This window comes from Rattus norvegicus, chromosome 13 (genome assembly GCF_021556685.1).
Source record: "Rattus norvegicus strain SHRSP/BbbUtx chromosome 13, alternate assembly SHRSP_T2T, whole genome shotgun sequence".
NCBI lineage: Eukaryota > Metazoa > Chordata > Mammalia > Rodentia > Muridae > Rattus > Rattus norvegicus.
In genome coordinates this window covers 105,951,818-105,971,944 of record NC_141546.1, presented here as the reverse complement: position 1 = coordinate 105,971,944, position 20,127 = coordinate 105,951,818, and the positions used below count along the sequence as shown (strand labels likewise).

The 20,127-nt window shown below is 47.4% G+C and overlaps 1 protein-coding gene and 1 long non-coding RNA gene across 15 annotated transcripts in view; one reads left to right on the top strand and one right to left on the bottom strand.

Annotated features, from left to right (window-relative positions):
- The first annotated feature begins 464 nt into the window (after window positions 1-464).
- On the top strand, window positions 465-15,613 carry LOC102555670 (uncharacterized). Of its 8 annotated transcripts, XR_015636290.1 has the most exons (8): window positions 497-566; window positions 1,334-1,542; window positions 4,260-4,401; window positions 4,705-5,233; window positions 5,336-5,611; window positions 5,721-5,770; window positions 12,769-12,901; window positions 15,441-15,613. It is a non-coding gene; the product is annotated as an uncharacterized LOC102555670 (long non-coding RNA). The 8 variants fall into 8 exon arrangements; XR_015636286.1 differs by lacking the exon at window positions 4,705-5,233 and having other exon boundaries at window positions 465-566; XR_015636288.1 differs by lacking the exon at window positions 4,705-5,233 and having other exon boundaries at window positions 5,718-5,770.
- Lpgat1 (lysophosphatidylglycerol acyltransferase 1) overlaps window positions 14,317-20,127 on the bottom strand; it is a 71,223-nt gene continuing 65,412 nt past the window's right edge. For 6 of the 7 annotated variants that reach the window (XM_087581594.1, XM_087581595.1, XM_087581597.1 and 3 more), the window contains one exon: window positions 14,317-20,062. In XM_087581594.1, the coding sequence (XP_087437720.1) occupies window positions 19,911-20,062 (152 nt within the window). In that variant the 3' untranslated portion in view covers window positions 14,317-19,910. The remainder of the gene's footprint in view (window positions 20,063-20,127) is intronic. The other variant, NM_001109376.2, reaches the window with a different exon arrangement.

Genomic DNA, 20,127 nt, shown 5'->3' with positions numbered 1-20,127 from the left:
ACAGAAAGGCCAAGAACCCGGGTCAGTCCTCAAGGCTGAGTCTTGACCTGGAGTCCTAAAGAGATCTGGTTTGCACTGGAATCCTCAAGAAACTGGGTTTAACCCTAGCCACACCACAGGGCAGATGAACTTTCCAGGAGAGTAAGAGCAAGTAAGCAAAAAACAAAGGTTCTCCCTCACACAACTTTTTATCTGGGCTGCACTAAAAGGTCTGGACCAGATGTAAGGTAAGTTTTCCTATTTCGAATAATATGATTAAGAAAAACATTCACAGGTGTGCCCAGAGACTTGGGTTTTAGTTGATTCCAGAAGTAGTCATGGGGACAGCTACATGCCTGAGACAGCTACAGCAGACTGGCTTCGATAGAGTCTTCCTAGGGATTTCTCTGCCCACTTTGCCTTCTGACTTACTCATCCAGTGAGAATGTCTGGCTTTGTGATGTGGCACACTGATGTCATCAAGTGTGTTGGGCTGCACATCAAGTGTGTGTAGTATTTCTTCTGCAATGCAGGTGCCCGCAGCTCACATCTTAGATCGTTGATAGCCCGAGGGTCTAATGCCTCAGGTAAATTGCCTCAGGCAAGTTTCCCATGCCATTGCTGAGAGAAAATGTCTTTCTTGAGATGGAGATGTTTTCCCCTTGGCTGTCTTTGAAACATTGCTTTTATGGGTGGGTGGGAGAGAGGGGTGGGGAGTGAGGTGAAATCCACTGGCCCTGTTTGCCAGTACTCCACATCCTCAAGGCTCACTGGCTTTGATGTTCTAATCAGGATGTCTTAGCATCCTGTGGTTTTGATTTGCATTTCCTTACAGTTTGAGAATCCATAAGGCTTTCTGTGGCTAGATGAGGAATTTATTTAAAAATTCGTTTGCCTGGGGCTAAACCTGTATAGCTCAGCTGTTCAAAGCAGGTGTTGCTCTTGCAGAGGACCTCATTCTGGTCCCCACCACCCACATCAGGCAGCTCACAACCCCTTTAAACTCCAGCTCTAGGGGATCTGACACCCTTTTCTGGCCTCCTCTGATGCTGCACTCCAGTGAATCCCCACTCCCAGGCACGCGCACACGTACATATTTTAAAATAGCTAAGCAAGACGGTTCCTGCCTTTACTTTCATCACTAGGAAAGTGGAGGCAGGGGGATCTCTGAGAGTGAGCTCCTGTCGTCTCAATGCGCAAACAATAATCAAGTTTAAAAGCAAAATCCTTTGCTGGTTTTAAAGGGTTATTTATTATTAAGCCCGAGAGTTTTCTTTAAAAAAAAAAATAATCAAAATATATCGTCTTCGCTTGCTCGCCCTCTTCACCTGTGACCGGGTCTTCATTCTTTCAGCAGTGACTCCTAAAGGACAGAGTGGAGTGGAAACTTAAGGGTTCCTTGGAAAGTCAGTTGTGCTGGATGCGTGAAAAGACCTGTGAGGAAGAATTCTTCACTAACAACACACATGTGTCGGTCTGCCTTACACTGTGCAGTTAGTCGAGCTCCATTTGTTGGGACTCCATAGAGAAAAACACAGAACCCGTGCTGAGGCAAGACACATGGTGAGACATGACCTGGAGAGGACACAGGCGGGGGACTCGAGGAGAGAATATAAAACTCAGCAGACGGTGAAGGGGGCTGGGCTTTGGTTTGCATAGCTAAATGTTTATTCTCCCCCCCCCCGCCCCCCCCCCCCCCGGAGCTGGGGACAGAACCCAGGGCCTTGCGCTTGCTAGGCAAGTGCTCTACCACTGAGCTAAATCCCCAACCCCATAGCTAAATGTTTATCACCAAACGTCTTCTTCGTTGATCTCCATTTTGATTCACTGAGAGAGGCACAGGAGGAAACTGCCCTCTGATGTTCCTATTGGCTCTGGTCCTTCCTGTCGACTTGTGTTGATTCGACTAAGGCCTGGCCCTTCCTGCTGGGTCTGTCACCACTTTTGCTATCCCAACATTTCCAAATCGGACTACTGGTGTATCCATATAGCGTTTGTGAGTGGATCGAGCTGTAGCTGCTGACCTGTGAATTAAACTACTAATTTCCTGATGACACAGATGAGATTTACTACAAAGAACAATTTCTGAACAGGTCCACTCCCCCATAGCCTTTCTTTTCTACTACCGCTGGTAGATGATGGGCTAAAAGGGAGGTTAAAGCATTTAAGAACCATCATTAAAAATAGACATTAAAAAAAATTAAAGCGATAACAGAGACTTTTGTTTTAAGTTGTCAGGTGGATAAAGTTTTAAATTGCATGGTCTGTGCTTGGCATTACAGCTAAGGAACCCTGACTTAACAGGAGAGCATCAGGTTTTCTTGTTTGGTTCTGCAAGGGGTTTGTGGCTTTGTTTTTATCCTTAGTATTTTTGATTTACTTTTTGTTTGTTAGAGCCGTGGCTGGCATACTATTCACATTGTAGCCAGTGCAGGCCTTGAACTCTCTGCAGTCCTATTGCCTTAACTTCCTCAGTGCCTGGGTTTCAGCTCCAAGCTGCCATGCTCAGCAAAGGCTTTGGTTTGCATTCAGTATTTTTCCTTTGTTTTGAGTTTGGTTGCTTATTTGTGTGAGACATTTGTTACCTACATAGCTCAGGCTGGCCTTGATCTCATGATTCTCCTGTGCCTGCCTCCGAATGTCAGGGTTACAGGCATGTGCCACTACTCTGCTTACATTTGGGCTTTGGCCCAAATTTTGAGTTTGTTTTGTGTATGTCAAAAGCTGTGGAGGATTGTACACTTGTCTGCACGAGCGCCTGGCCGCCCCTCCCCATTTTCCCACAGCCTTCTGTGTGGAATTGCACCGGAATCTTTGTAACACACTAGGTTGTACATTGTCACGCTCATCATCTATACGTACTGTGACAAACTTCCACAAACTTGGTGGCCTCAGGAACAGGCCTAGTGTCTTAGTAAAGACTAAGCATCTCCTCATTTTGGAGCCAGAAGTGCGACCTCAAAGAAGCCCCTCCAGGTTTCTGGTGCGGGGGATGTGCCCATCCCCTTCCCTGTGTCCCTGAGATTTATCAGAGTCTGCCTCTGAGCAGCTGAGCAGAACCGAGGCCTTTCTTCATCATGTACTTCATGAGGACAGAAGCCAGGTCTTACTCGTCACTGCTTCTTAGCCCACAGTGGCTTGAGAGACACACAGCTGGTCTGAGGAATGAGTGAGAAGAGGAGGAGGCACCATCAGTATTCTGGGAAAGATTTGGCACATCATGCAGAAGTTGAAAGGGACGGAAGCCAGGCGTGGTGCAGATTTGGGATTCCAGCCCTGGGGAGGTGGAGAGGGATCCTGCAGCTCACTGGCCAGTCAGGCAGACCCCAGGCCAATGAGAGCCTCTATCTCAACAAAAACCAAGGCAGAGAGCATGCTTTGGAGGACCTCTGGCCTCTACATATATGTGTGCATGCACTCATACATGTGAAAAGATTGCATGGGCACACATACAGGCGCGCACACACACACACTTTAGCAGCATATCTGTCTAAGATAGTATGAGTCAAAGGGCAGGTGGCCAGAAGCCTGAGCAAACATGTGAGCTGCCTCCAGATGAGTGAAGGAAGCCAGGAAATGGAGGCCAAGCTGCCTCTCATATCTCCTTCCTTCCCCGTCTTCCAGATAGTAGCCCAGGACTTAAGGTGGCAGGCAAGACCCTTGCAGCCATTGCTTCTCTCAGGAATCCCATGATGCACCGGGGTGGGGGAGTAGGGAGTGGGGGTGGGGAGCAGGAATCTAGTTAGTTCCCAGAATGCTTTGCAAAGGTTCTGCACTGGAGAGGCTTCAGGGGAGAGGGGCTGCTTGAGTACTAACCCTGGGCTGAGCCCCTACAGCAGCTTGGCTAGTTCCGGTCTCCTGCTGGTGTTTATGCCTTTCCTGGACCTTGTTATCAGGCCTCCCACGATGGACTGAATATCTTTTTGGGAGTGACCACGCCTCCACTGGGCTCTTCCGGCAGGAGGCAGGGCCCGTTTTCTCTGTCTTCACAGTGCTCGAAGCTAGAGTGATTTTTCTGCTGGGTTTCTATCCGTGGGCCGTTCCTTCCTCTCTGCAGATCTTTTGGGAACTCCTAGCTGGACAGGGCTTCCCACATGGGGCTGCGATGAACCACTAGACTCTGGGTCTCAATCCGCGGCTGGCTCTGGCTCCTGCTCAATCCTAGCTATAGCACCCAAGGGTCATGACTCTCGGGTTTCAGAGCATATCAGCATCACTAGGGAATCGGTGAGAACCTGAGATTTCCTCAATAATTCATACCCCTGTTCCTCCTCCTGCAGCGTCACGTGGCCCTGAACAAAGGCGGTGAACTTTATCCGGCAGTAACCTAATCTCCTGGATCGTTTACCAACAACACTCAGAGTGATCTCCGGGATTACCTTGGGCTTTGGCCAGCACCAGGGAGACTGGGCTGAACAGAAGGTCAGTGAACCCCGGAGTCCGAGTAAGCCAGCAGCGAGTTCCACTCGGGAGTGGTGCCGAGTAAGCAAACAAAAGAAAGCCAAAGTAAGGGAGCTGTGGCTGTAGAGGTCTGTGTGGCCTTCCTTCCCACTAGCTCGGGGTGCTGGAGGAGTGAAGCTGGGGCGCCCCTTCCCCACAAGGTCTCTGGCCCTGACTACAGTTTGCCCCAGCAGAGGCAAACTGCAAACCTATTGTTCATCGCTACACGCCTTCTCTGTACTGAGACTGCCGCACGTGTTGCACACAGCATTTGTCTCTCTCCAGGAAACTCCGTTCACAAAGAGATACAACAGGAACCGTGGAGGAGCTGTTGGCTGGCACTCAGCTAGCTTTCTTACAAGGTTTAGGACCATCTGCCTGGGGGATGGTGTTATCTACACAGTAGATTGGGCCAGTCTACCTCAGTGAACAGTCCCTGCCCCAGACGTGCCCAGAGGCCGTTATGAGAAGCAGTTCCTTGATTGAACTCTCTTCCCAGATAAATACTAGTTTCTGTCAATTTGACAGTTAAAGCTGAGTAACTAAGATGAGCTCATTTATGTACGTATAGACAGTTTCTCAGTATAGCCCGGGCTATACCGAGCTCACTGTGTGACTGGAGATAATTTTGACCTTCTAATCCTACTGCCTCCACCTCCCAAGTGCTGGGATTGCAGGCTCGTGCCGCCATGGTTGGTTTATACAGTACTGGGAATCCAATCCAGGGCTTCATGCGTTCTAGCAAGTAATCCACTAAAGAAACCATCCTCAGCCTGAGAACGCTTATAAATGAGAGAGACTCAGCTTAGGGCAGGTAAAACAATGCAAAGAACCACAAGTCTGGATAACCTGGGGGAGCTGGCCTCAGGCCCACACCGGGCATTTGGACTCACCAACCTTACCCTTCTCTCTGCAGTTTCTGGCTCTGTGTGGACCACGTTCTCTCCTAGCGTCAGAGCTTTCCTCAGAGTTCTGTGAGAGCAGTGTTAACTGTGGACAGTCCTGGACTCACATCACCCCAGTTTGTTGCCTCAGAAGACAAAACTCTCCCAGGATCTTGAGATGGATCGAGATTGAGAGTCCTGAGTTCAGAGCTCTTAATGGAACGGGCAAAGTTCTAAGGAGAGAAGCTATGGAGATGGGGAAAGGAAACTCAGGTGGAGCAGAGATGGAGGCACAAGCCAAGGCCTCTGTGAGTCACCAGAAGCAGGGGCAGGACCAGCCTTGGTAACGCTGTGATTTAGGACAGCCGACAATCCCAACATGTGTTAATTCTAATACATTTCTGTCTTTTGAAGCAGTCCTGTTAGGATCAGTTGGTTATGGCGGCCCCAGGAGATGAATGTATGAGGTAAGGCTAACCCCTGTGCAGGCTGCCGGGGTCTATCTGTCCTGATTTTGTTCTTGAGCTTAGGAATGTCAGGCTGTGCCCCTCCATGTGGGGCTCTTGGGAGACACATTGTAAACAGCAAAATCACAGTGTGAGAGTCACCCTGAACTCTGCATGTGTGCCCTGAAGCTCTGAGGCTCCCACTGAGTGCAGGGCTGCAAGTTAGTAAGAGTTCTGTATTTACCAATACCACTGTGCGTTGGGCACTTGCCCCTGTGCTGAGCATTGACCCGAGCATCCGGGAGTGCTCTGTGTGCTGGCGCTGTGTGTTCTTCTGCACTTTTGGAGCAAGGACAGCTATTAGTGGTTGAACCTGAGTCAAAGATCAAATGTTCACCGTCAGGGCACTGACCATTCTGTCCTGGCTTACTGCACATGGCTACTGCTGGTGCTCTGGGACATTACTGTTTTTCTCCTGCCTCCTCCTCCAGGATCTAAGATGATCACAACAGACTCTGGAAATCCACCATCTCTAGTCCAAGTCCTTGGGTCAGACTTGGCTTTGTCCTCACTAGATGTACAGCCTCAGTAGCCAAGATCTCTTACGTTAGAGAAATTATGTAGTTGGGAACATGAACCAGGTACCACAGAGCTTGAGTGGTTAATGCTAAAACCTAGTCTTGGAGGGAGGTGGTGGATCACATGGAGAAGCTGAGTTTCCATCAGATGTCTATAACAGCTGGGGGTGTAGGGCTCCTCCTCCACAGCTCAAGGCCAGCCTAGGCACCGTAGTGAGTTCTAGGCTCGCCTCTGCTATAGCAAGGCTTGTCTTAACGGAAACATACTAGAGCAGGAAGAAAGGGGCTCAGCCTTTTTTTCAGGAACTCACTTCCTCTCTGACTGACCCCTGTGACCAATCGTTACCCATTTCAAGGGCAGCACCCTCCTGATCCTGTCTCCTCTCACAGGTCCGCACTTCTATATCGTTACTATGCGAATAGATTTTCCAGTGTGCAGACTTTTGGGGGCCTCTTCCCTTCTGTGGTACCGTGGTACCAGGATAGGCATCCTCTGGCTCTCAGAGAATAGGAAACATTTCACTTAGATCCAGGTCTGTGGATGGGTAGATGGTGCCAAGCCCAATGAGAAAGCTCATTCTTTTTTCTTTTTTTCGGAGCTGGGGACCGAACTCAGGGTCTTGCAGTTGCTAGGCAAGCGCTCTACCACTGAGCTAAATCCCTAACCCCGAGAAAGCTCATTTTTGTAATGTGTATCTTATGTTACCCGTGCCCATACGACTCACCCTTGTGTATACACATTCCCATATAGATGAACCCCTGGGAACCCAGAAGGCAGACAGGGCAGGCATAATAGCCCCTCTGCCAGATAAGTCCTAAGTTCAGGCCTGAGCTCCTATGATAAGGACCTGGAAGAATCCTGTTGTGACTTGGGATCAGGTGTCTCCACCATTCTTGCAGTTGGCTTGTTCTAGCAGTTTGGGTTCCAGACAATCTGCCAATCTAACAAGCTCCAAGGTGTGGATATGCAAGCCTTCTAGACCTTTGTCCCACCAGCTGCCCCTTATTCTTGCTGACTGGTTCAGGCTGGTCAAGTACATTCAAGGCTAGTCTTAACCACATTTATGTGGAGCTGTGGGCACATCAGCTTCTCTTCCTTTGCTGACTGACCCAGAATTCGGGAAAGGGAACCAATTCCAAGCCACCCCAAACAACTCCAGTTCTCTAGAGAGAAAACAGATCTCATCTCCTTTCTGATCTGGGGAGTGTCTTTCTGTAGGCTTTGCGTTCTCTCTCTCTCCTCTCTCTCTCTCTCTCTCTCTCTCTGTGTGTGTGTGTGTGTGTGTGTGTGTATGTATGTGCACGTGCGCACACATATGTGTGCTTTGCTGTGTGTATGTGCACACTTCTTCATTTGTGATCAAGTTTGTCATTTGTTGCTACCTGCTGTGTTTTTCCTGCCTTTTAGCTCTTTGATTGACAGGGAAAATGAATGAACCCTATGAAGATCCCTAGATTGTACCAATGCCACCTGTGCTGTAATGGCAACATAGCCTGTCCCCTTTTATGCCTCTTTTCAGTAAACACTCAGTACACAACAGTTCACTGCTCCCTCCCACTGCTCCACAATTCTGCCTCTGTGTTGGTCCTTGTAATGCAGAAGATGGGAGAGAGGAGCCACAGATCTTGCAATGTCCACATACTGTTGGGAGGCTGTCCCCAGGAAACCCAAAGGCCATCATACAGGTGTCTTGGTGCTGCCACATTGCCTTGGCTCTCAGTTCCCACTGTGACAACACGTGTGGTCCTAAGGACCTCACCCTCAGCAGCTTCTGACTTCAGGCCTAAATGCTTTGGACCTTGAAGTGTTTGCTGTGCCAGGGGACCCTTTTGTACCCACTTGGGGGACAGTAAGAACCTGGCTGGGTACCCTGTTTCTTGGGGAAATTCTGGGGTCCTTACATTTGAACATTTCATCCTTCCCTAGTGTCCAGGAGCACCTTGTTTATTGCCTGGGAGGAGGATGGGATACAGTTGAGTTTTCTTCCTTCCCCTAGTGTTCATGTTCATAGCATGAGAAGAGCAGCAGAGAGCAGACACTGAGGTCTCCTTAGCGATCACCATCCCTCCTCAGCCTGGGCCTCCCACAGGAGTCTGACTCCTCCCCCAGGGACCTGGCTTCTCTCCCTTCCTCATTCCCTTCTTGATGGCCCTTGTGGCAGGGCTGATATATATATATTTGTTATATATATAGTATATAATATATATTTTAAATATATATATATTTCTGTATTCTTTCTAATTTTCTTCATACAATATATTTTGATGTTTTCCTCTCCCCCAACTTTTCCCAGATCCTCTCCATCTTCCTACTACCTAACTCCATGTTCTCTTTCTCAAACAAATAATCAAAACAAAAACCCCAATAAGACCAAAACCCTGAAACAAACAGAAACAGAAAACAAAACAACAAAACCAGTAATGTGGAATTTGTTTTGTGCTGGGTGGCAGCTACTTCTGGACAGGGTCTGCCCCACAGTGTGTCTGGCATACCCATTGACATGGCCTTTGGAGAAAACTGGTTTTCCCAGGCAGCAATTGCAGATAGCTTCTGGGTTAGGGAGTGGGCCCTGTGTCCATTTCACCTCTCAGTGCTGGTACCTGGAAAGCTGACATTTTGAGTCATTTCAGTGTGACCTCCCTTGTTTTGAGTGTTCTGAACATTGTCACAATTCTTAATGCTTTGAAGCAGGACCTTGGCAATTTCACTTTGCACTGGGTCACACCAATGATGGTTGTTTCTGGTGAGTTAAACTATGAGAGGCCTCTACAGATTCTGTGCTGGGTGGGGTTAGGCTGAGCTCACTGCTCCTCCCTCCTCTGAGAGCAACAGAAAAGCCAGGACAGTGGAGGCTTTGACCAGACTCCCTGTGACAAGGGTACATGGGGAGGTGGGAGGAGCAGGGAAAAGGGCCAGCTTTTCCAACCCTTCTCAGCTGTAACCTCCCACCCTTGCTTACCCTGGCACCATCCAGCTCAGCCTCTGTGTGACCTTTTCCAGTGACAAGAGAGTGCCTGTCCCCGTGGACTCCACGCTTGTGACGAGTTCTGAGGCTTTCTAAGCCCTTTCAAGATTCAGGTGACCTCCCTATGTTCCCTCCTCGATGCAGCATGGTGGGCATTCTCCAAGGAAACCATTAACCTTGTCTGTGCAGCCTTCTCCTTGTAGCTGCTCTGAGGTGCTCCCTCAGCTTGTCTTCCTTGTATCCCCCAATCAACTCCCCGCCCCCGCCCCGCCCTGAGACTTTCTCTCAGATGTACTTCACTTTGAATGACAGTTCCAAGACGGTGGGAGCCAAAGTGGATTTTCCATGTGTGTATAGACATCTACTTAAAGGAGGAAGAACCAAGCTGGGTCCCAGAGCTCCTCTCCACCACTGCCCAAGGAAACCCATGCAGACACTGAACACAAAACAACTGCTTTAAACAGTTAGCCAGCAACACCAGTCACAGGAGGGAAGAGGACCAAGCAGGCTGTGAGAAAGGCCAGGCAAGGAAAGGGCACAGAAGCTTCAAGAACCATGTGGTGTTCACCCTAGACCTGCACCGTAGGAAACAGGATCAACCAAAACATGAGCTCTATACCTATTCCAACTTGTGAGAGCAGCTAGAAATGCCAGCTCTTCACACCTGCTGTCCCGGGTAGGTCCTTTTGTAGTCAACACTGATCCCCAAGGAAGGATCACCAAGACCCAACCCTACACTGCCTACCTCCTGTGCTTCCTCAGTTCCTTAGAATTGAGCACCCAGCACAGTACTTAACAATGTAAAGGGTCAGATTTCAGGGACTTGTGCCCAAAGACAGGAGAACGAGTTTCAGGACTATGCTCATCTATCTAAAAGTTTTAGCAGCTTTCAATGCCGTGGCTTCCATAAGAACTATGCAGAGAGGACCAAACACCAGAAATATTTCTCTCCCATCTGATAATGAGTTCAAGGTCCTTACCACAGGTGACATCACGTCTCAGAAGCAAAAAATAGGTCTCTATTGAGAGTATGTAATGCTTCTGTCTAGCCGATCCGGTTTCCTCTATGCTTGTCTCCTTGAGTTCCTAATTGGTTCTGTGACCTCAAAGCTCATTCCTGTTGCTGTCTGAGGGCATTAGAACAGTTTGTGTGGGGTCAGCAACACAGTCGTACTCATTAGCTCTCCTTCACTACAAAGCACACCCACTCCCTGTGCCCTGAAAACCATTCCTTGGCAGCTCCCTGTTTGACATACAAGGAATGGAACTGAGAGGAAAATACATTTTTCAATGGGCAGAGCCCCAGGTTCTGGTCCTCGTCAGTGGGCCCTGGCAGTCGAAGGAAAGACAGGCACTAGATGCTCCTAGTTGCCCTCGGTCAGTTTCAGACCTAGAATTCAGAAAGAACAGGAAGTATGTGATCAGAGTCTCTCCTTTAGTCTAAAATGAAAGTGTTCTTTCCCGCTCACACTGAATAGGGCAAAACAGGTCCCATCCACATGGAAAAGGTAAAAGCCGCAGACCTCAAACTTTGTTTGGAGGCTGAGATGTCTCTATGAGAGTCAGGGGTTATTCTAAGGCACTGTCCTTTAGTGCTTGGGACTATTCTGTTTACTTCAAAATCTACCAGTGCTTTAATCCCAGCACACAGGAGGCAGTGCTGGCAGATTTCTGAGTTTGAGGTCAGCTTGGTCTACAGAGCTAGTTCCAGGACAGTCAGGGCTACACAGAGAAACCCTGTCCCAAAAGCCTAAAAAACAGTAATACTTAGACTTAACCTTTGGCATTCTTTCTAAAGGAGACTATTTTAAATCATGTATGTGCATCTGTGTAGGATGTGGTACTGCTCAGTTCAGGGGAGCATGTAGGATCCCTGGCCCTGGAGATTCAGGCCAACAAGGGTGCTGGGAATTAACTTGGATCTTCTACAAAAACAGTTCATCACCTTCCAACTTAGGGACCGAGAACCAGTTAGTCCTCAGTTCTCAAAGCAGCTGTCCAAATGCTGTGTGGGGTGAAATTGCACAAGAACACACACCAACCCAAAGAAGGAAATGTTCCCCCAACTCTGAAGACCAATGAGACATGTGCTGATTGGTGCCACAAACCATGCATAGACTGCGGAGTCTTACTCTGTAGCTTAGGCTGATCTCCAGCTCACCACCGTGTAGTCCAGGCTAGTTTCAAGTTTTCTATCTTCCTGCTTTGTCTGTCCACCCTCCCGGGGGTGGGGATTACAGTATACCTCACAGTGTTTGGCAAGACCAATCTTTTTACCTCTGAGGATCGGACCCTGTGCACACTAGGCATGAGCCATAACTTTTGAGCTAGCTGTTAGTGTGATTAACATGCCTTACATGAATGAGTCAGTACCACAGATTTAACCATCCTTTAAGTGTTTGGTAGCTCAGAGCATTTTTCAAATGATATTGCTGGCACATTTGTCAAGTGTGAGAACTTTCCTAGACACAATGTTCTTATTCAAATAGCCGAGGAAGGTACCGTAGAGCTGACCTCCAAAGACGATTTCTCACTCCTCTTGACACAGGTTCCGCAGGGGAAGTCCCTGGTGGAAGTGCTGCTGCTCCTGGGCTGTGTTCCACAAAGCCGTGTTGGCTACTTGTGCTTTTGGAAGCTGAGTTGCCACTGCCCATTGTCCCACATAAGCATTCAATGTATCCAAGACAGGCCCAAACACTAGTGTCACCCTTTGTCTTCGTTGGAACATGTACACACCAGGGTAGACAAAAAGCTTTATTGTGGATTGTGGGAGCCTTGGTTACAGGAAGGGCGTTGAGTCATCAGCATGGCGAACTGTCCCTTTGCTGGGCCTCTGGAGGGAGATTCCTAGTGAGTTAGGTATGCCTTTCTCCTGTTCAGGGGACAGTCATCAGAAATGCAGGTAGGCATATACGAATGGAAGTTGACTTCCTAGTCCTAATTTCATTGCAGTCTGTGTGTCTGGAGTGTGCATACCTGCTGTGGACCGCAGTGCCTGCTCTTCCCTGTATTACCCAATAGCTTTGGTTCCTCTTCTCAGAGCTCCAGTTCTTCTGATCACTCACCTTTGGTTATTTTCTTTGCCCTCACCTAACCATCAGCTGGTCCTGATACAGTATCAACTGATAGAAAACTGCAGTTAAGACTTGATAGTTTTTATACCAAAGGGAAACAAAGGAACCCAAACCGGTAATTGGTATATCCACGCTCTCACTCAGTTCCACATTTCCTCAATAACACCAAGTGGGGCTTCGGAGGTGGGCTCAGTCGTTAAGAGTACTGGCTCCTTGAGCCCAGTGTTGAGGCACAGCCCTTTAATCCCAGCACTCTGGAGGCAGAGGCAGGTGGTCCTCTGAGTTCAAGGTCAGCCAGGTCTACAGAGCAAGTATCAGGACCAACATAGCTACACAGAGAAACACTGTCTTCAATGCCATCCCTTGCCTTGGACCCCCAAAAGTACTGGCTTCTCTTCCAGGACCCAGGTTCAATTTCCAGCACAATGTGGCAACTTAAAAGTGTAACTCCAGTCCCAGAGGAGCTGATGCTTCCTTCTGACCTCAGGGGCCACCGGCATGAAAGCGTAGGCAAAAGCACCCATGCACATAAAAGTAAGTAACTCTCCTGCTTCAGCCAAACAATGAGTACGCATCCCTGCCTCTAGAGTGAGTCTCAAGCCCACTGTGTCCTGCTCCTTGGTTACCAGTTTCTTCCGCATACATGGCACAATGGCACCCACCGGGGAGTGTTTTCCTTCCTGACTGTGAAAGGGGACCACTCACAGTGGCCAGCTTCTCCCCACCTCTAGTCTTCCAGCCAGCTTCTCCCCACCTCTATCTTCTTCTAGCCAGCTTCTCCCTACCTCTATCTTCTTCCAGCCAGCTTCTCCCCACCTCTATCTTCTTCCAGCTAGCTTCTCCCTACCTCTATCTTCTTCCAGCCAGCTTCTCCCCACCCCTATCTTCTTCCAGCCAGCTTCTCCCCACCTCTAGTCTTCCAGCCAGCTTCTCCCCACCTCTATCTTCTTCCAGCCAGCTTCTCCCTACCTCTAGTCTTCCAGCCAGCTTCTCCCTACCTCTATCTTCTTCCAGCCAGCTTCTCCCTACCTCTAGTCTTCCAGCCAGCTTCTCCCTACCTCTAGTCTTCCAGCCAGCTTCTCCCCACCCCTGTCTATTTCCAGCCAGCTTCTCCCTACCTCTAGTCTTCCAGCCAGCTTCTCCCCACCTCTAGTTTTCCAGCCAGCTTCTCCCCACCCCTATCTTCTTCCAGCTAGCTTCTCCCTACCTCTAGTCTTCCAGCCAGCTTCTCCCTACCTCTATCTTCTTCCAGCCAGCTTCTCCCTACCTCTAGTCTTCCAGCCAGCTTCTCCCCACCCCTGTCTTCTTCCAGCTAGCTTCTCCCCACCTCTATCTTCTTCCAGCCAGCTTCTCCCCACCCCTATCTTCTTCCAGCCAGCTTCTCCCCACCGCTAGTCTTCCAGCCAGCTTCTCCCCACCTCTATCTTCTTCTAGCCAGCTTCTCCCCACCTCTATCTTCTTCCAGCCAGCTTCTCCCTACCTCTATCTTCTTCCAGCCAGCTTCTCCCTACCTCTATCTTCTTCCAGCCAGCTTCTCCCCACCCCTGTCTATTTCCAGCCAGCTTCTCCCCACCCCTGTCTATTTCCAGCCAGCTTCTCCCTACCTCTAGTCTTCCAGCCAGCTTCTCCCCACCTCTAGTTTTCCAGCCAGCTTCTCCCCACCCCTATCTTCTTCCAGCTAGCTTCTCCCTACCTCTAGTCTTCCAGCCAGCTTCTCCCCACCCCTGTCTTCTTCCAGCCAGCTTCTCCCTACCTCTAGTCTTCCAGCCAGCTTCTCCCCACCTCTAGTCTTCCAGCCAGCTTCTCCCCACCCCTGTCTTCTTCCAGCTAGCTTCTCCCCACCTCTAGTCTTCCAGCCAGCTTCTCCCCACCTCTAGTCTTCTTCCAGCCAGATTCTCCCCACCTCTACCTTCTTCCAGCCTTTAAGAGTTAAGAACAAGGTCACCCAATTCCTGAGAGATAAAAATTTATTGATTTCTATGACATCAGCATGTTATGACATGGTCACACCTGCTCATACAGCTGACTTCTCAGACCAAAAGAGGATTTTGGTTTTTCCTTTTAAAAATACATTTTTCACCAGCAAGAAACATTTTTTTAAACAAACATTTTCATATTAAGTGGGTGTTAAAAACAATGGCTTTCCCCAAACTCATAGGGAATAGGGCTGGTCAGCAACAGATCGCAAAAAGCCTCAAATCTCCTTTTGGGCCCATAATCTGTTGTCTTCCACATAAAGTACTTTAGAGGGGAAACAAACTGCAGCCTCACCCAACCAGCATCCCAAATGCAGCCAGGAAAAGAAGAGGTAGGCTCAACGGTAACAATTTAACTTACTTGGTAGGATTGTGCAAGATAGTTTAATATATTAAAGGTTTCAATGGGTTGGACACATTCTACAAACAAACAACTAAACCATCAATGTTTTTAATGTCCAAAAAATAAAATCTTAGTGATAGGTGTACACATTCACCCATCTTTGAGAATCTGGCGTGCTGGCCCCTGCGCTCCCTGGGAAGCCTGATGTCCTCAGGCTTTCCAGGATTGAAAGTCCCCTTGTTCTTGCTACTCTCAGTCCCTTTCCACTCTCAAACCTGCAAGGGCCAGTGATAGCAGTGAGTAAATCAATTCTGAGAATTTTATTCAACACTAGTAATTAAAACAAATCAAAACACAAAATACCAGGACAGCAGTGTGACGAAGGCAGCTCCAGCTTGCCTCTAAGAGCTGATCATTTAACTCTAGGGTTTAATATAATTAAAAATAAATTATCTAAACTTTTAGCTGACGTTGAAACTAAAAGGAGGTTCTGTACATGGGTAAGAGTTTAATATAAATCATACAATAGACAGAGTTTATCTGGAGATGGTTGGTGTAGCAGGGCAGGGCATAAAGCTACCAATCAAATCACGGTTGATATTGTCACAAGTTGGCTCTGAGGGCTCAGCAATGATAATTATATTGTAAGGATTTATTGTAAAACAAAAATATATTTTATTCTTTGCTAATTGCATCAAATATGTTACCAGCAAACTTTATAACACATGGATGTATATTTACATAATTTTCCCAGGAGCTCACACCAAATGAGAGGACTGGAGAGAGGGCCAAGTCTTTTTAAGCCCAAGAAGGAACCTGAAGGTTTCTCTCCCCGGCCATGAATGCTGCGCTCCAGGCACTGCTGCAGCACGGACTGCCGAGGAGCTCCGCACAGCAGACACCACCCCCACTTAAGAATTAAAAGCATTGTTTTTGAAAAAAAGGAAATCAACTTTATTTTCTCTACATTAAAAAAAAATAGAACCAGCTATTAATTTTTGCTGAGAAAATGCTTCTTTTGGTGTTTACAACATATAAATTTCTGAAAAGGTGATCTGGTAAAATCATCCCCGATGCATTCAGAAGCCAGATCCACAGGTGACCAGCCCTTTACAACATCGAATTACAGTTGTCACAGCCTTTACAGTCACCTCAGAACACACATTGTGACATGCAGACCACACAGAGCTCAACTAGCTGAAGTAAACATTACAGCATCATGAACACAAAACCCACCTGTAGAAAATAAATAAACTTTGTAATAACTAAGGAAAGTGAAAGCACTTAATAAGAAAGATGGCAGTTGACTGTATAACTGTCTCATTACCAATCATAAGATGTTACTGTAAAATGCATAGACTCCTTACACAGAAAGAATTTGTGCACCACAGTCGTGTTCAACAGTTTTACACAGTAAGACAAAGCCACCCAAAGCATCTGCACACTTTGCAGCTACAATACATGTACATTTTTTTGCTCTCTAGATTGTTTTAAAAAAATATTAAATGTAAAAATCCTCAGATGGAATTTTTTCAGAAAACTCCAGATTGCATCTTTCATTTGACTCTGGCCATTCTTCCCCAACAACTAGGAGCCTCAGCGCATCCTCAGAGCCCACTCTGAGCTTCCTGAGGAGGGCTGGGGCATGACGCATGCTCAGAGCATGCCGGCTCCCCTGTGGTCCCAGACATCAGTCTCCAGCCACCACGGTGAACTCGCACGCCTGCTGTGCACTGCTGTCTGGCTCTCCCCTCCTGCGGACAGAGACCAGGCTCAGAGTACTTGCAGGGCAAAAATCCCATGGAAGACCATTACCGTCCATCCTTGTGGACCAGAGCCCAACACACTCTGTAATGACAACTTTGGAGAGAAATCCTGTGTTCATTATTGTGTAGTGACTTCAAAGGAAAGGATGAAAAACCACAGAAAAGATCAGTTAACCCTTCCTGGTCGGTGACGCAAACAAACATTTTTCTCTTTAAACACACACCGGATACATAAGACCACCTATGCTCAGAGACCATCTCTGATCGTAGCTATGAACAACTAGGTGAGCACGTCTTTAAGGTACCGATTGTCAAATACATCACTAAGACTGACTAATGACAAGAAAGCCACATGGCCATGAGTGAGGAGCTTCCTCAGCACCCTCCCAGACAGCAGCACCACAGCCACCCGAGGGCTGCCACCACTGAGGGCCGAAGTGGCTGACCTAAGACTCCACCTCCAGGACAATTCCAGTTGCACCAACTTTGCCTTTTCCAGCCTTCAGGTTATGCCTGCTGGCTTTGGTGCTTTCTCCTCCTGCTGGTTGTCTTGACTTCCTGTTACTTAACTACTCACTAACACAGTCATAACTCACAGACAAAGGTTAGTCAGGATAAGAACTAAAGTCAACTTTTAAAGTAGTAAGCATCCCTAGAAGAAAAAGTTCAATGAGAGTAAAAATTCAGAAATTCTTACAGAAAATCGAATTTTTGGCTTCCTATGACTTAATACTGGATTAACTACCCTGTAATTGATGACTTCTTCAGCATTCCCTAGTTTCTTACTGTAGGAATTGAGAGTTGTAATACCAAGAACTAATAATAGATCTGAACCCACAGCTATCATTCTCACACTTCCTAGTAAATCCCCGTCTATTCAAGTTTCATTCCATTTTTGCTTTTCCTGCTTCCTCTGCTCACTGGCTTCTCTGTCACTGCATAAAACCATTTCTGAAATGAGGTGAGCTGTTGCTTGGTCCCTCCTGTGGTCCAAGGACTAGTACTGAGTTGCCCAGCCTGCCTGCGGTAGAAAGCCTGGCAACCCAGCTGAGGGCAAAAAGAGCTGCAGCCCTAAGGATGCCAGTGTGAACTGACACAGCCTTGCTTCCCCCTCCCCCCGCCCCTGACTGAATACAATAACTCCCTTGCATCCCACTGTACACACTGAGCACAAATGGGGAGTTCTATTCATCTCTCTAGAGTGGCATAGTGTGGCTTCTCAAGATGGCCATAAAGAACACCTGTTTATTTTCTCGTCACATTCCCTAGTACAAGCAGGTGGACTCCAGCTACTGTTGAGAAGGCAGTACCAATACTCTCAAACAAGCATGTTTTATATGTTTTGTACACAGAAGACATGTTGGACTGGAGAGGTGTAGGACAGACCAAATACACATGTATTTACAGCTCATCTCTACTGTCAAAGGTCAGCTCACACATCTACAGGCATTGTCACACCAGAGACTGTGGCAACAACTGTATTTGAAAGTAACACCTTAGAAGAGTGAATTTAACTTAGCATGTATTCTTAACTGTCATACTCCTCAGCAGTGGTGAAAGTGGGCCAGTCACTTTCTGTATGTATGTATGTATATATATATCTCCTTACAGGAACTGGCCACTGTCGTCTGTAGCTGGCTTTGCAATGAGGAAATGCTCTGCCATCTAGCACTCTCTGCTGACAATGAGCAGCTTCTCCCCCAGACAACTAACTAATGTCTCTCTCAATTCAGTTCATCCTGAGACTGCTCTCATGCATCCACTGTCCCTGTACACCAGAGCTAATGCTTAGGTCTTGTAACAACTGCTATCACACCAAAGCCTTCTTCAGTTTCCAGCAGTGTGGAACCAGTGAGGTATTTCAGGTAACATCATTCTCTTCTGTACATGCTTGGGGTTTGCTAAAGATGAAGCTGTGAGGGGCTTTTATTTGCTGTTTATTTGGTTCCCGCACAACTGGGGAAAATTCACATCTCTCCTTTTACTCTTTTTGGTTTATTTGAAAACAGAAAACATTAGTCTTTACTTTTGTTTTACAACCTGTTTCTCAGAACTGTTGTTTGTGTTATTAGTAACAAGAGGGGAATCTGCAGTGCCCATGCCACAGAAAACAATTGCTGACTTACTGACTTTCAAGTTTAGGAGTTTGACTGTTCTAAACCAAACCCACCCTTTGTCTCAACACTGACACAGAGCCCGCATTTTTGTAAAGTCTAGTTCTCCTGTAAGGTAAATCACGCGAACAAAATAACAAATCTTTAAGAAGTTTTCTACAATGAACAGAAACTTGCTTGACTTTGCCCTCTTAGAAGACAACTGGAAGAGACTGGGAAGAGTTTTTGAACTGCTGTCTCCTGTTCCTGCCACCCTGAGAGGGGCAGCTGCTTGACATAACGAGAGAACATACAGACCCTGGGGTCCACAAGAGGCCTTGTCACTATTGCAAGCCAAGGTCTGGTTCTACCTCTTATTTCCTAAAAGCTACTCTAATTCCCTGAAACTGGTCATTTAAATGTTTTGTGATGCTTTGCTTTAACCGCCCCCAAATACATTTGGTGCTAAAATATCAAAGTTGGGGGAGGGGATCCAGCTACCAGCAGGGGTTGGGGTCAGGGAGGTGACCAATGAAGATGGTGCTAGAGCATCATGGGCAAGCACAGACAGGAAAGCCTCCTGGGAGCCTGCTCACGGATGAGGCTTCCCTTTGCTTCAGGCTAGGTCACTATCCTTTGCTATATTTGCATCTGATAAAAGTGCATTTTGTAAAATACAATTATTATTCTATGATATGCCTTCTATACAAAAAGAGAAAGTGGGTGCTCCCTTCTCCTGAAGGGAGGGAGAGCACTAGCACATGTAAACACGGTACTGGGTTGAGCTGGCCTTCCAAGGGTCTGCGAGGTCAGGTGGGCGTGCACACTACTCCTCAGGGAACGCCCATACTGCACCTTAGCCAGGGTTGCCAGATGGTGAGACCACTCCTCAGGATGTGCCCACCAGCTCTCCAGGCTACCAGTACCTCAGCATGAAGGGTAGACACATTAATGTTGTGGCGCTCTGTCCTAGGAAAGAGGAGCATAGCTTCTGAACCTGAACTAAAGGTCACAAGTGAGTCACAGGGGATGACTAAGTGCATCTGGTGGCAATAGTTTCTTTCGGAGTCTTCTAGGATGATTTTATGATTTCCTCTTCTCCCAGTGTGATGCTTGAGTAAATGTATGGTAGAGTGTATCTCTTTAAAACACAGAAGTTCTTAAAATATCTTAGCACATCATTGTATTACTGATCCTCATTGTAGTAGAGTTTTAAAATATCCCAAAGGGGGATAAACATTAATCCATCCATTGAATTTCCTTTTCTTTTTATATATTTTGATTTGTATATTTGATTTGCACATGTAAAATAATGCACATGTATGAAGAAGTCTGAACTCCTATGTAGCAAGTCCAAGTCAGTTCCTAAAATAGACAATGGTAAAAATACTGAATGACGTGGTACCACAGGTAACCTGACAAAAACGCAAAGGACTGAATGAGGAGTATCCACACGTTGCTGAGGGTCATTGCTCTGGAAACAGCTTCCTTCTGGCCCTGGGGAGGAGGAAAGGCTCCTACAAGACAAGACAGACACAGTGGAATCAAGCTGAGCTGGTTCACCCAGTTAGGATGTCCTGTG